This window comes from Myotis yumanensis, unplaced genomic scaffold (assembly GCF_028538775.1).
Source record: "Myotis yumanensis isolate MYYU_CA2020_CCGP unplaced genomic scaffold, mMyoYum1.0.hap1 SCAF_1, whole genome shotgun sequence".
NCBI lineage: Eukaryota > Metazoa > Chordata > Mammalia > Chiroptera > Vespertilionidae > Myotis > Myotis yumanensis.
The window spans coordinates 82,981,386-82,995,798 of NW_027223752.1; the positions used below are offsets into that span (position 1 = coordinate 82,981,386).

At 47.7% G+C, this 14,413-nt stretch overlaps 1 protein-coding gene across 3 annotated transcripts in view; it reads right to left on the bottom strand.

Moving 5' to 3' along the window:
• Nucleotides 1-4,774: 4,774 nt before the first annotated feature.
• Nucleotides 4,775-14,413, bottom strand: part of SLC7A8 (solute carrier family 7 member 8) — a 50,896-nt gene continuing 41,257 nt past the window's right edge. For 2 of the 3 annotated variants that reach the window (XM_070426549.1, XM_070426564.1), the window contains 4 exons: nucleotides 11,146-11,242; nucleotides 9,356-9,505; nucleotides 7,360-7,537; nucleotides 4,775-6,879 (listed from right to left, as the gene is read on the bottom strand). In XM_070426549.1, the coding sequence (XP_070282650.1) occupies nucleotides 6,725-6,879; nucleotides 7,360-7,537; nucleotides 9,356-9,505; nucleotides 11,146-11,242 (580 nt within the window). In that variant the 3' untranslated portion in view covers nucleotides 4,775-6,724. Of the gene's footprint in view, nucleotides 6,880-7,359; nucleotides 7,538-9,355; nucleotides 9,506-11,145; nucleotides 11,243-14,413 lie in introns of those variants that run through there. The other variant, XM_070426556.1, reaches the window with a different exon arrangement.

Genomic DNA, 14,413 nt, shown 5'->3' on the forward strand with positions numbered 1-14,413 from the left:
GATAGAGTGCCGGCCTGTGGACTGAAGGATCCTGGGTTCGATTCTGGTCAAGGGCACATGCTAGGGTTGAATGCTCAATCCCCAGTAGGGGGTGTGCAGGAGGCAGACAATCAATGATTCCCTCTCATCATTGATGTTTTTATCTCTCTCTCCCTCTCCCTTTCTCTCTGAAATCAATAAAAATATATTAAAAAAAATAAATTAATAAAAGCCCTGCCCTAACCGGTTTGGCTCAGTGGATAGAGCGCCGGCCTGCGGATTGAGAGGTCCCAGGTTCGATTCCGGTCAAGGGCATGTACCTTGGTTGTGGGCACATACCCAGTGGGGGGTGTGCAGGAGGCAGCTGATTGATGTTTCTCTCTCATCGATGTTTCTGGCTCTCTATCTCTCTCCCTTCCTCTCTGTGAAAAATCAATAAAATATATTTAAAAATAAAAATAAAAATAAAAGACCTGACCTGGCACGGGAAGATCTGTGTGCATCCCAGAGACAGATCTCAGGAACCAAATGGGGAGATTTATTTGTTCCGCCTTCTCCCCGTTTCTCAAGACCCTGCAGCAAACAGGTACCACAGCTGAGCCATTCAGTTTGGCGGCAGTGCCTCTGTGGACCATCAGGTGGCAATGTTGGCCCAAAATCTGGACTTGAGAGGCTGCTGTGGTCAGGAATCAGGTGGCCGACAGAGGGCAGACTCCCACAGTCCTGGCCCCGGGAGACAGCCGGGGGTCTGTGGGGAAGGAGGAAGAGGGAGCACAGCTGGGATGAAGACTTACGGTGCAGTTACTGGGAGAGTGGACAGGCTCATAGGGCCTTGTCTCAATGAGGAGAAATTCTATCCCTCCCCAACTTTGAAAATACTAGCGATGGCAATGAAGGCCTGGCATTTTCTGGTGTTATGCTTTTTCAGTCATTGAAACATACACTTTTTCATGCTGACAGTTTCCTTGTGAGTTAAGTAGGAAGGTAAGCAAGACAGAGTATATTTTTATTGTTGCCTTATAAACGAGGAAAACAAGCAGAGCTGCCCAAGGTCATTCAAGCATGCTGCGTTGATCTTGGGGGAAAGGGCAACGGGTTAGTTCTTGATATCCTCAGCAAGAAGGGACAGGGAAATGGGGGAACTCTGTGGCTCAGAGAGCCTTCTTTGGCTCAGTCAGCCACCCTGGGGGAGGGGGAGAGCATCAGCAGTGAGCGAACAGGCGCTGGAAGAAGCAGGGAGGTGTGCAAATAAAGCCGGCAGGAAATGAGAAAGTCGCACAGCTCTGGTGGGAAGATAAGTGATCTCAGGTCTCTCACCTTCCAGGCTGGTGGCTGACGTTGCTGGCTCACTGACATCAGTGTTTCCCAGTAACCGAGGGGTTTGGCCAGGCTAGAGCTGTTCTGGATGTTTGGGCAGGGGAGGAGTGGGTGCTGGGCTGGAAGGAGGGTGGGGAAGGCGGAGCCAATCCAGGGCTCGGGTAAACCTGGGTTCTGCATAATTGTTCAGAAGCCGAAAGAAACCCTCCCTGGTCAGCAGGATCATTTTCTCCTAGCTCCTGCAGTTGCTACCTGTTTGCATTAACTGAAGCAATGCATGTGTATTATCTTACTGACTCTAACCTGCCTCAGTTCAAAGGCCAGCTCTTTTACCAAGTCTTTCGAATAGGGAGGCAGCTGAGCACGGCAGGGAAGTGTCAGAGATAACTGGACTCAAATCCTGCCTTTGTCACCAGCTCCGTGACCTTGGACAAGTTACTTAATCTTGTAAAATGGCAGCAATCATGCTTACTTGATCAGGTTGTTTAATTAAACTTTGAATAAGATAACGCAAGGAAAGCAATGTTCAGTCTCTTTCTGCCCTTCCTTTGACCACCCATTGCAGTTTATCTGTGTCAGCTAAAGGGATACAGTCTGCAGCCTCATCTGATCCTTCAATTTTGACAAGCGCTTTTGAACACTTAGGTACCAGGCACTGCATGGGCTCTGGGGGCCTGGCAGGATCAGCCCCTGCCTGCAGCAGCTGGAGTCCAGTCAGAGTGGGCAGTCAGTGATGCTGTGAAGGGCACACACCTGTGCCATGTGTGTGCCTTTCTTTGTTTTTAATTACTTAATTTATTGATTTTAGAGAAGGGAGGGAGAGAGAAACATCAATTTGTTGTTCCACTTATTTATGCATTCATTGGTTGATTCTTTTTAAAATATGTTTCTATTGATTTTTAGAGAGAGGGTGAGAGAGAGAGAGAGAGAGAGAGAGAGAGAAACTTCAATCAATCAGCTGCCTCCTGCATGCCTCCCACTGGGGATAGGGCCCACAAGCCAGGCATGTGCCCTGACCAGGAATTGAACCATCGACCTTTTGGTGCATGGATGACATTCAGCCAACTGAGCCACACCACTCAACCAATTGAGCTACACCGGCTAGGTCATTGGTTGATTCTTGTATGTACCCTGGGGATCAAACCTGCAACCTTAGGGTATTGGGATGATGCTCTACCCAATTGGGCTACCTGGCCAGGGCTGCCATGTATGTTCTTGCCTTCTCCTCCCCATAGACTATCTGCTCTTTGAGGGTAGGGTCAGATACATCTTTTGGACCTCTTCAGCTGTAATGACCATGTTGCTTGAATTAAAATTAAGAACAGGCCCTAGCTGGTTTGGCTCAGTGGATAGAGCATCAGCCTGCGGACTGAGGGGTCCCAGGTTCGATTCTAGTCAAGGGCATGTACCTTGGTTGCGGGCACATCCCCAGTGGGGAGTGTGCAGGAGGCAGCTGATCGATGTTTCTAACTCTCTATCCCTCTCCCTTCCTCTCTGTAAAAAATCAATAAAATATATTAAAAAAAATAAAATTAAATTAAGAACAGGTGGATTGACATGTATGAATATTCTTATGAGGAAAACAGAACAAAATATGTGAAGTCTGTGCTGATGTGAAAAATTCAGGAATAAGTTGGCTATTCCACAGCATATAACAAAATTCTTGTACACAATTAATTTAGTCACACAAAAATTGGTTTGTGACTATATTAATATATATGCATTTATATTAATAAATGAATGCTTAAGCAGCTACGATTTCAGTGACCTCCAAAAGTCCCCCAAGTTCCCTAAGGTCTGAGCATCTGAGTTCCTAGCATTAAAGTGACTGACAGGATTAAGACAGGTGAAAGGCCCAGGTTAAAAATAAATGCATGTTGCTCAGGAGGAGACCCACATTCACTCGTCTGACCAGGTTGAACAGATCAGCAAGTGTCATCTTACAGCAAGACAGAGGGCCCCCAGGGACAAGTGTCTCCATGGAGCAAGAGGGGGTTGGCGAGGTCTAGACTTGCCAGAATGGGGCAACATGGAGACGACCTTGGGCCACTCAGGGAAAGGCAAAGTGTGTTTTGGGGTAGAGGGAGTCTCAAAGGGTGGCTGTGAAGCTTGGACAAGGGCCTCTTGCAGAAGACTGGTCTCTATCCAGTTGTGCCCTCACTCTTTTGGGACAACCTTGGGCTGGGAGATTGAGGAACACTGTGAGATTAGATTCCATGCTCTTTTTCTCCCCACCCCCTAAAAGTGCTAAATATGTTAAATGACTTGCCCAAGGACACACAGCTGTTTGGTGGCTGACCTGGGACTCAGAGCCAAGTGTTTGTGCCCCTGTTAATGGCAAGCTTCCAACCTCAGTCTAGGCCAGCGGTTCTCAACCGGTGGGTCGCGACCCCTTTGGCGGTCGGACGACCCTTTCACAGGGGTCGCCTAAAACCATCCTGCATATCAGATATTTACATTACGATTCATAACAGTAGCAACAATACAGTTATGAAGTAGCAACGAAAATAATTTTATGGTTGGGTCACACCATGAGGAACTGTATTTAAAGGGCCAGAAGGTTGAGAACCACTGGTCTAGATGAACATCAGCCATAAAGCCAGAGTGTTAGGACCAGCCAGGACAGGGAGTGGAGGCATCTTGCCTGCCTGTGTCCTCACAGTGGCCAAGGTGGTGGAAGGTGATGTCTTAACACCCTTCCACCCCCACTGCCCCTCCTGCCCATGTCTGTCAGCAGTGCTGGCTCTGGAATAATGCCGTCCCAGGACAGGCAGTGGGAGGGCTGCCCACAAAGGAGTGACTCCAAACAAGGACAGGGTCTAGTCCCATCAACTTCCTCTAGCAATTAACCCAAAGCATCAGGAGGTCCTTGTCCCTTCCGTAAGCACTTCTTCCTTTGTTCTAGTCTAACTAGGCTTAGTTGAAGCCCTCCTAGTCTTTCACCTAGAAATCTCCTTCAGGGGCTCTGTACAGCTAAGTAGACCCCACTTCATCTCCCAGCCTCTCCCATCAAGCCCCTTGGACTCAGCTGGGTGCTCTCCTAAGTCGCCCTCTGTGTCTCCCCACAGGGTCAGGATGTCCCTTTTTCATTTGGCTCTGGCTGTCCTGGCACCAGAAGCCTTTGATGACTAGGCTGTGGGGACCACTTCTGCCTTCACCTCCCTCCACTGAGCTTGGTGCCCACATTGCCACCTTGGGTAATGATGAGGTTCTTCCCAGCCTGCTAGTCTGCAGGTTCTCAGCACAGAGTGCAGAGCAGGAGCTTAATAACACTTCGTGACTTCACGGAAGAAATGAGAGAAGGTTTTTGGTTCAAAATGAGAGGTGGCTATTTGAAAGTACTAACATTGGGTCCCTGGGACAGAGCGAGGGCCTTCAGGAGTGCCATCTTGAAAGGAAACTGGCAACCTCCTGAAGAAGATAGGAAATGCCTGGAGACTCTGTCTCAGAAGGTCATTGAATTATCAACACCACCAACTTCATTTCCATTAAAAATTTTATTACATCAAAAGGAAAAATCCCAAGCCCTCCACAAAACCAACCAACCAACCCTCTAAAACCTAAACCCACTCTAAGACAAATTATTACCCAGATATAACTAACTCCCTGCTCCCCCAAACAACCTTACATTAAAAAATCCAAAAGAAATAGATATGCCAGCTTCAAAAATATTTATCCAAAAAGTAAGGCATCCACTAAAAAAAACACACACACAACAATAAATTGAAGGTGGGAAGGAGGTTGGAGGAATGAGAAGAAGGAATAAGAGGATGGTCCCCTGACCCTCCAGGGGCCAGCCCCAGTCTGCCTGGAGTCCAGTCAGAGGAACCATAACTCAGACCAAACCTGGCATCTCACCAGGGCAGGGGCAGGCAGGCTAGGCAGGAAGCTAGGAGCCAGGAGTGGGCCAGAGGGGCTCCCTGGGTGTTCCAGTGTAATCAGATGGGATAGGGAATTGGGGGGATGGGGGAACTCCTGCTTTGGGATAAAAGGATCCTAGTTCTTAGCACAACAGGTGTGGTGGGAAGGCTCAAGGACTAGGGCAAACACTACCTAATTCCTTTGGAGCACAGGGAAAGGCCGCCTCGGTCAGTCCTCATACCATGGACACAGGCTTTCCTGAGGACCTCCACAGAGGGCGCCTTCGGCCACTGCCTTCTCACCCTGCCCTGGAGGCCATCCAAGGGCAGGACAGTGGTGAGACCCGAAAGAGGGAAGGGTTGTTTGAGTTGGGGGAGGAGGGAGGAACTGGCCTTCAGAACACACTTTCGCCCCAGATGGCACCTCTGGGGAGACGGGGAAAGCACCCTCTCTCCTGGGAAAACTTTTCATACCAGGTCTGCCCTGAAGGTTAGAAATAAGGGAGTATTTTTAGGTCCAGTTCTTGGATGGGAGGTGACTTAAGGCAGATTTGGCTCAGGTTTCAGGCCTGAAGGGCTTGGGGAACCTTCACACCCAGTCCTAGGTTCAGGAGCCAAGGTCCAGAGAGGAGGAAAAGGGCACGATGGGGCGCAGGCAGTGCTGGCTTCGTGGTATGTGCTGGGAGCATAGCTGCTGGGTGACAGGTGACTGTTCCTTCAGGGGGGTGGGGAGGGAGGAGGAGCTGAACCGCTTTGTCATTAGGAGAGAACTTTCTGGCTTCAGGAAGCTTTGGCACCCAGTTGGGGGCAGGATGCAGGGGACAGGGACAGGGCTGGGTTTCTGCAATCTGAGCCTTTCCCAATCTGTTCTACAGGCCTGGCTGGGGGTCATGGGAGGGATAGTTCCCCTGCCTCATTGGTCCTTAGCTCAGAGGGGGTGTGGGGGAAGGTTGAGTAGGGGGTTGTAGGGGTGGGGGTAGTGTCCTAAGGAATCTTACTCTGTACAGGGAGCCCACACTGGGGTGGGTAGAGGCTTGGGGGGAGGAGTGGGGAAGAGGGCAGAGGATTTCTTGGGTCCCTAGTGAAGGGAGGGAATACAGGTCTCTCCAGATGACTTTTAATGGTGACAGATTTGCTCGAGTCTGTCCCTCCCCAACCTACTCACTGTTGCTTGTTGCTGCCACTTTTCTCAGAGCTGAGGCCGTTGGCTCAGGAATGGAAAGAGAAGGCAGAACTGAACTCGGGCTCCTGAGGAGGCAACCAGGGTGTGGGCCGGGGAGGAAGGCCCGTAGGGCGCTCCTGCAGCTCCACTCTCCTCTAACAGCTCTGAACATGAGCAGCCCTGGTTTTGGGCACAGGTCCTGGGGGTGAAGGGCTGGTTCTTTGGGTACAAATGTCAGTGTCTTTGTTTATAGTTTCTCACCACTCACCCCCAGGTCCTGCCCGCTTGACAGAAGCAGAGCAGGGTGTGTGTGTGGGGGGGGTGTTGGGGGGCCCCAGGCAAGGAAGGAGGGCAGAAAGGGGGTGAAGGAGGGCGGAGGCAACTGAGAGGGTCCTCAAGGCTGGGGCTATTTCATTGAGTTCTTGTCTTTGGAGGCAATGGGTTGGTTGATGGGCTGCCACTGCTCCTCCGTGTTCTCATTTATCATCTCTGTCTCCGAGCTCTCTCCGACATTGGGGTACACAACCACACACATCTTCTGGCTCACCAGGGTTATCAACTCTGTGGGAAGAGGTAACACAAAAACTAGGTCAGTGCCAAGTGTCCCACCATGTTCTTCCCTGCTCTTCTGCCCTGGCTTTTGCCTTAGCAGAGCCACGCCTGCCTTCAGAGAATTCTCCCTCCGGGGGATGACCCTCACCCACCTCCTATATCTCTGGGCAAGATCCCAGTTTTCCACCATCCCCTTGTCCACTGACTACCAATTCCAGGGTCTCCACTGGTCTCCACCCAGCCCAGGGCAGCTCTTGATAGTGATCAAGTTGCCTATTCGTGCAGGCCTAAAGTCTGTGTGGAAATGGCAGTTGTTCTTTCCTCAGAGGTACCTGGGAAGGCACCTGCCCTTTCCTGTCCACAACTCCTTCCCCAGAGTTCTGTGGCCCGGCCTTGGCTTCCTGATTCTGGTGGGGTTCTCCTGCCAGACTGCTGACCACTCTGTCCTAGACCAGGAGGCTCTCCTGCCACCCAGAGCCTTCAACTCACTGATGCAGTTATGGACACAGATGGGCTTGTGTTGCCAATAAACACCCAGGAAATAGACAGGCACTCCTGTCAGCATGATGGCCAGGCCAATGCCACACACTACAGGCTCCGACCACAGGCTGAAGACCAGCAGGAAGGCCCAGAACAGCAAGTAGATGATCGGGAACAGCAGGCTGATCTGTGGAGCAGAGGCGTGGTTAGCTGTGTGGATCCCATGGCCCCAGGATCAGGGCAACCTCCCTCTTCTTCACCCTCAGGGAGCACCCCAGTGCAAAGGCTGGGCTTCACTCAGCTCTGAGGCTCCCACACCCTGAGCATTGATAGGGCAATGCTGTGTCAACAGATGTTGGTGAACTTGGGCTGTGGGACAAGAAGAGGAGGGGGAATCTAAGGAAGGAACAATCCTCACTGCCTATCTCCTCCCTCCTGGGTAGGATCAATCAAGGCCTTGTCACCGAGGCCATGTGCCTGTGGCAGCCTGAGCAGCCCAAGGGGACTGGGAAGCTTGCTGGTACATTGGTGTGGTATATGCTTGCTGAGACCCTAAGGTGGAGGAGAGGTGGAGAAATGAATGAGGGGCAAGGAGGAAACGACCTGGGTCAGTCAGGCTCCTTGCCCCTCACCCACATCTAGGCAGGGCCTTCATCTGGGCACATGGCAAATACCCATCCCTCTCCAGGATCAGTCCCAATTTGTTTCTCTCAAGCAATATGAAAAATCTTCCAAGACCCAAGAAATCAGGAAACCTAGTATAGTATAAGGCAGTCGGGAGCCTTGACTTTATTCAGAAAGAAGCATTGCTCTCTGGGCTTCATTCCTTCTTGTTAACCACAGGTGGGAGTTCCCAGTGGAGTCCTCATCAAGCCTCTAGATCAGCGGTTCTCAACCTTGGCTGCACATTAGAATCACCTGGGAATCTTTTTAAAATCCTGATTTCTGGGCCTCATCCTCCGGAAATTCTGTTTCTTTGTTACTAATGTTGTGGCCCCACCCCATAACAAAGAAACAGAATTTCCGGAGGATGAGGCCCAGAAATCAGGATTTTAAAAAGATTCCCAGGTGATTCTAATGTGCAGCCAAGGTTGAGAACCACTGCTCTAGATTCAACTGCCTTTCTCCTCCATGTCCTCTCCTCCCAGGGATAGTGCATGTGGTGGGGAGATGGGCTTCTTCTACCTCCTCTTCCTCTAGCAGGCTTCCTAAGAGTGGTAGAAAGTGGTAGTGGAAAACAGAGATTTCGAGAGCCCTTGATTCTCAACTGGAAGAATCTTCTAGAAGCATCTAATCTCCCTGTTTCCAAAATAGGATTGTTCAAATAATTCAGGATTATACTCTATTCTTCCAATTTGCAGGAATACCACAGCACGATTGCATATTTCATTCTGAGCAACCTTGTCATTTCCATCACAAAGTTATTTCTTGTATGAATAGGTTCAGTGGGTACCCTACTATGTGTAGAGCCACAGTAGTTTAAAAAGAAAGGCTCACTCATGGATGGCTGGAGCGAACTGGGAGGCTTCAAAGAAGAGGAGGTGCTTGAAGCTTATGTGGAAAATGGTTAGAATTTGGACAGGCAGATGGGAGGAGGAAACTTCTTCTGGGATAGGAACATTGCACAAGTGGATCTAGCTATCTGGAGGGACAAGGAGGAGACTAGCCAGACTAGAGGGTCCAGGGAAATGTTGGAGAGATAAAGGAGCCTTGAACAATCAGGTGGAGTTTAAGACAGCCATAGGAAACAAAGGAATGATGCGATGAAAATAGAATTTAAGCTAACTCATCTTTTCAGCTACACTTTGCTCTGGTCCTATCCCCAGCAGAGAAAGGAAAGAAATGGCTGTCCCATTCACACATGGCTCTGCTTCCCAAAGGGTCTGTTACCATCATAGAGATGATCTGTGATCAGCAGCTGAGAACAGGGTGATTGACAAATCTGTGCTGCAGCTAGAACCAGAAGGGGTGGGGGAGGGGGTCCTTCACCGGGAGGTTTTCCCACCTTGATGGGGCGGGGGATGTCAGGCTTCTTCCAGCGAAGAACTATCTGTCCAGCAATTGTGACCCCGTAGAAGAGATAGTTGATGAAACCCACATAGTTGATGAGTGTGTATATGTCGCCGGTGACCAGCATCAGCAGGGTGGAGATGCACTGGGGGGAGTGGGAGAAACAGGTCAGTGATAGAAAGGGTATTTGAAGACTGGAGCTGTTCATAGGTCAGGACTGTGCCCTTGCTTCAGGCAGATGGTGCCATTTCATAAAGGAGGTCTCAAAACAGAAAGTGTATAACCTCCCCTAGAAACCCAGGTCATTGCTAATACCTTCATTGCCAGGAAGTTCTTTTTGACTGCAGGGGTGATAATCAAAATATTTAATCATTGGTGTGGCATGGGCATTAACCAGCCAGAATAGAATTTGGCCAAAAATAACTGGATTGGCCACACGGATGGCACCCGGTTCCATGTCCACCCTAGTCTGATTTATATTTCTTCCTTGGGTATAGCTCTAATTAATTTCATTTTATCACTTTAGGGAAGATTGTTGACTGCAGATTAAGATTTTATCTTGCCTTTATCATCCTCCTCTCCTGTCTGAGTCATCTAATTTATTTTTTCCTTCCTTTTCTTTCTTTTTTAAACATCATAAACAGTTACAGCACTTATTAGGTGCCAGGCTCTATTCTTCACATTCTACAAATAGTAACTTGTTTAACCCTCATAACATCCCTGTCGAGTTTTCTTGATAGAATCTACTTTTCAACTTCAAAGTCATCTCAGTGGCTCTCGGAACAATGTTCTTCAGCTGCCCCTTAATATGTTAAGGCCAATAGAAGGTTCAGTTTTCCTGTGAGATCTGAGGTGAAAATAATTGAGAAGATTTCAATGAATAAATAAGCCAGATTCTTACTGTACTTGCCTTGTAGTTATGTGCTGCACCAGTGGCTCAAACTGAAAAAAGTCTGTGGCCCACTGGGAATACTGAGTTTTCTCCAGCCACCTTTCACAACTAACCAATCATGATGACCTTCTTTCTGTGCCCAACATTCCGAAATTCCCTCTAATGTTATACAACGAATGCCCTTGACTCCCAAAAGCTCTACTATCCTAGTCTAACAGCTTCTCTGGTGGACCACAGTAATTTCCAATATTTTATTCAGGATCCAGAAGGAAAAAAAAAGAACTTATAAGGCTCATGGAGATAAATCTTTGTTTCTTCTTTTTTGCTCTCTCTAAAGGATTCTACTCTGGGGTAATTTTACTCCCATTTCCCCCCCATCCCAAGTTTCCTTTTCTCCATTTTCAGTGTACCAGTCTTCCTTTCTTTATTTTCCTTATTGGTGTTCTCTTAACACTGAATCTGTTTCAGTGATATTTCCCAAGAGACTAGCAGAGCCTCCTGGGGAGGCTCAATGGGGAGGGGTGGGAGTGTGTGGTGATCGGCTGGGAGCAGAGACACAAAGTGGCAACAGGTGCAGAGGAGAGCCAAAAAAGATGTTTCTTTGGGAGGTTATAAAATCTTGAGGAAGTCACTTCATTCTTACCCAAAAAGATGGGAGAATGGAAATGACCTGGCCTGAGAGCCTTAAAGTCTTTCACAACTCAGGTTCTTCCCTTGCTATATCTCTTGATATCAGTAAAGCCTATGCAAACCATTGCCAGACTATCTAGGACCAGTGAAACCCAGGAACAGAGGAAGGGTTACAGGGGTGTGTATGGGAGTGTGAACTTCCAGCTCAGAGCAAGCGCGAGGGGAAGGGTGTGTGTAGGACTGGTAGAAGGAGGGGCCCTTACTGTGAAGAGCAAGGCTGGGATGGGGGTGCAGCGCTTCACATGGATCATGGCCAGCACGCTGGGAAGGTGGCCCTCCCTGGCTCCAGCAAAGAACAGCCTGGCAGAGAGAAAAGCAGATCAGCCTGGGACGGCCCTCAGACTACAAAAGGAAGCTCCCTCCCCAGACCAGGCTCCCTCATCCATGCCCCCACCCCCGCCTCTGCCCACGCAGGAGCATCACCCCTCCAAACAGATAACCGCCTTCCCATGCACATCTTTCAGCCCACTAGTCACAGGACCCACAATCCCAAATGCAGATGCAGGCAAACCGGAAGCAGCCCGTGGATCAGTGGATGGATCCTGGGTGTGTGGAGACCCTGAATGTGGCCTGGGTGGCTTGGGGTTACTGATGGTTGTGCTGTCACTCTGTGGGTCTCTCTTGATGCTAGAGTGCTGTTGTAGGAGTGCTTCTCTCCTTTGCCGAAGGCCTTAATCCAGCGGTTCTCAACCTGTGGGTTGCGACCCCTTTGGTGGTCGAACGACCATTTCACAGGGGTCGCCTAAGACCATCCTGCATATCAGATATTTACATTATGATTCATAACAGTAGCAACATTACAGTTATGAAGTAGCAACAAAAATAATTTTATGGTTGGGCCCTAACCGGTTTGGCTCAGCAGATAGAGTGTCGGCCTGCGGACTCAAGGGTCCCAGGTTCGATTCCAGTCAAGGGCATGTACCTTGGTTGCGGGCACATCCCCAGTGGGGGGTGTGCGGGAGGCAGTTGATCGATGTTTCTCTCTCATCGATGTTTCTGGCTCTCTGTCCCTCTCCCTTCCTCTCTGTAAAGATCAATAAAATATATTTTAAAAAAAATTTTTATGGTTGGGTCACAATATGAGGAACTGTATTTAAAGGGCCAGAAGGTTGAGAACCACTGTCCTAGAGCTTGTGGATGGTGGTTACAAGTCTGTCTACAATTGTTGAAACTCATCCATCTGAACATCTATGGTCTGTGTATTTTATTGTATGTAAATTGTACCTAAAAATTTATATCTTTAAGTTACTTATTCTATTCCCAAAAAGCCATCCTAATGAAATGAAGAGAGAGTTAGTGAAAGGTGTATATAAAAAGATATTCTGATAATAAAAAAAGGGAAATATCTGAAATGTCTAAAAGAGGAGATTGATAACATTATGGTATATTCATTCTATGGAATATTATGCAGTCATAACAATGTTACAGAAACGAAACTGATTACACCCAAAGCCAGTTAGGCTGAGCAGATAGAGCGTCGGCCTGCAGACCAATGGGTCCCAGGTTCGATTCTGGTCAAGGGCATGTACCTTGGTTGCAGCTCCTCCCCTGCGCTGGCCCTGGTAGGGGCTCGTGCAGGAGGCAACCAATTGATGTGTTTCTCTCACATAGATGTTTCTCTCTGTCTTTCCCTCTCTCTTACACTCTCTCTAAAAATCAGTGGAAAAATATCCTCAGATGAGGATTAACCAAAACAAACAAATAAGCAAACAAAAAACTGGTTACATGAAACATACTCACACTATAATGATAAATGAAAAAAGCAGATGATTCCATACTTTATGATTCCAACTAATTGAAAAATTATTTATGGGGCATGTACAAAGATACATTATTATGCCAACTAATTATTTCTAGGTAGTGGGATTATGAGTTATTTAAATTTTCTTCCTTAGATGTTATAGAAGCAATTTTAAAATTCTAAAATAGAAAATAAAATTGCAGTCAGAATAAACATTATATTTTAACTTTAAAAAATTAAACTTTTTATTTTAAGATAATTATAGATTTTCATGCAATTGTAAGAAATAATATAGAGCAATCTTACATATCCTTTACCCAGTTTCTCCCATTGATAACATATTGCAAAACTATAGTATAATATTAAGACCCAGATATTGATGTATTAGAGTTATTTATAAAAAGAGGAATTTTAACATAAAAAGCAGGCCTTCTTCCCCTTTCCTCTCCAGAAATAAAAGAGAATACTATAAACTATTAGGAGTCATTTATATATTAGTGTGAATTATACCACTTTTTTAAAAAAAAATTGATTTCAGAGAGGAAGGGAGAAGGGGAAAGAGATAGAAACATCAGTGATGAGAGAGAATCATTGATTGGCTGCCTCCTGCATACCCCACACTGGGGATCGAGCCCACAACCCGGGCATGTGCCCTTGACCGGAATCGAACCCAGGACCCTTCAATCTGCAGGCCAACACTCTATTCACTGAGCCAAACTGGCAAGGGCCACTTTTCCTTTTTTTCTAAGATTTTGTAGGGAAAGAAGTGCTTAAGGGATAAGAGGAAGGGGAGGATGTGATGGAGACAGACATGCATAGAACCAGCACACCGGTGTTCAAAAGAGAACTGTCATTTACTCTGTAATTTGTGCATGGGGGAGAGTGAAGCTAAAAGCAGTAGCTTATCAGACATGTGGGAGTTGATTATGGTCCCAAGTACCCAAATTTTCTTCTCTGAGTGAAAATTTTCTTATTCTTTCGGTTTATTTTAGGGTTGACTCTGTGTTCACATCTGATGAATGCTAAGTGAGTACTTGACAGTCACTAAATAGCTTATTTATTTTAAAGTAGAATTTTGGATATTTAGAACCAAAGACTGCTGAGAACTGATTTTGTTTGGTCCTTCTCTGCAAATGGCATTAGGACCTTTTCATAATGTCATGGTTTGGAGACATACTATAGGGAATATATTTCCTTTGAGTGCCATCAGTTGCCATCATCAAATGCTTAGGCCAGTGCCACTAGTTTCATGCAACCACATGGCATTGGCCCTCTACAATGCAGCCTCATGCACCCAACTGAGCCCCAGGTGCTCTGCGGGCCTCGTCATGCACATAGCCAGGGTCCCACATTCAGATCCCTCCTCCATAGGCAGCCAGGACCAAGTGGGGTTGTCCAGATCCAATAGCATTTGCAAGTGGTGGTGTCAAGTTCACAAGTAGCAATCCTTGCCCAGCTAGCTGACAACGGAGGAGACAACGACAGTAAGCATGACACACACCCACACACACTCCTACTCCTCAGGAAGGATCATCTTCTCCATACTCCAAAACACGAAAGAGTAAGAGAAAGAGAGAAGGAGGGAAAGAGGAAAAAGGAAAGAAGGAACTGGAAGATGAGCAGAGGAGGCCTGGTGGGTGAGCCGTGTCTCTGAATCAGAGGCTGATCACACCAGGCCACATCTCCTGCATGCACACACAGCTGTACCACATGCATGCAGACCACTGCTT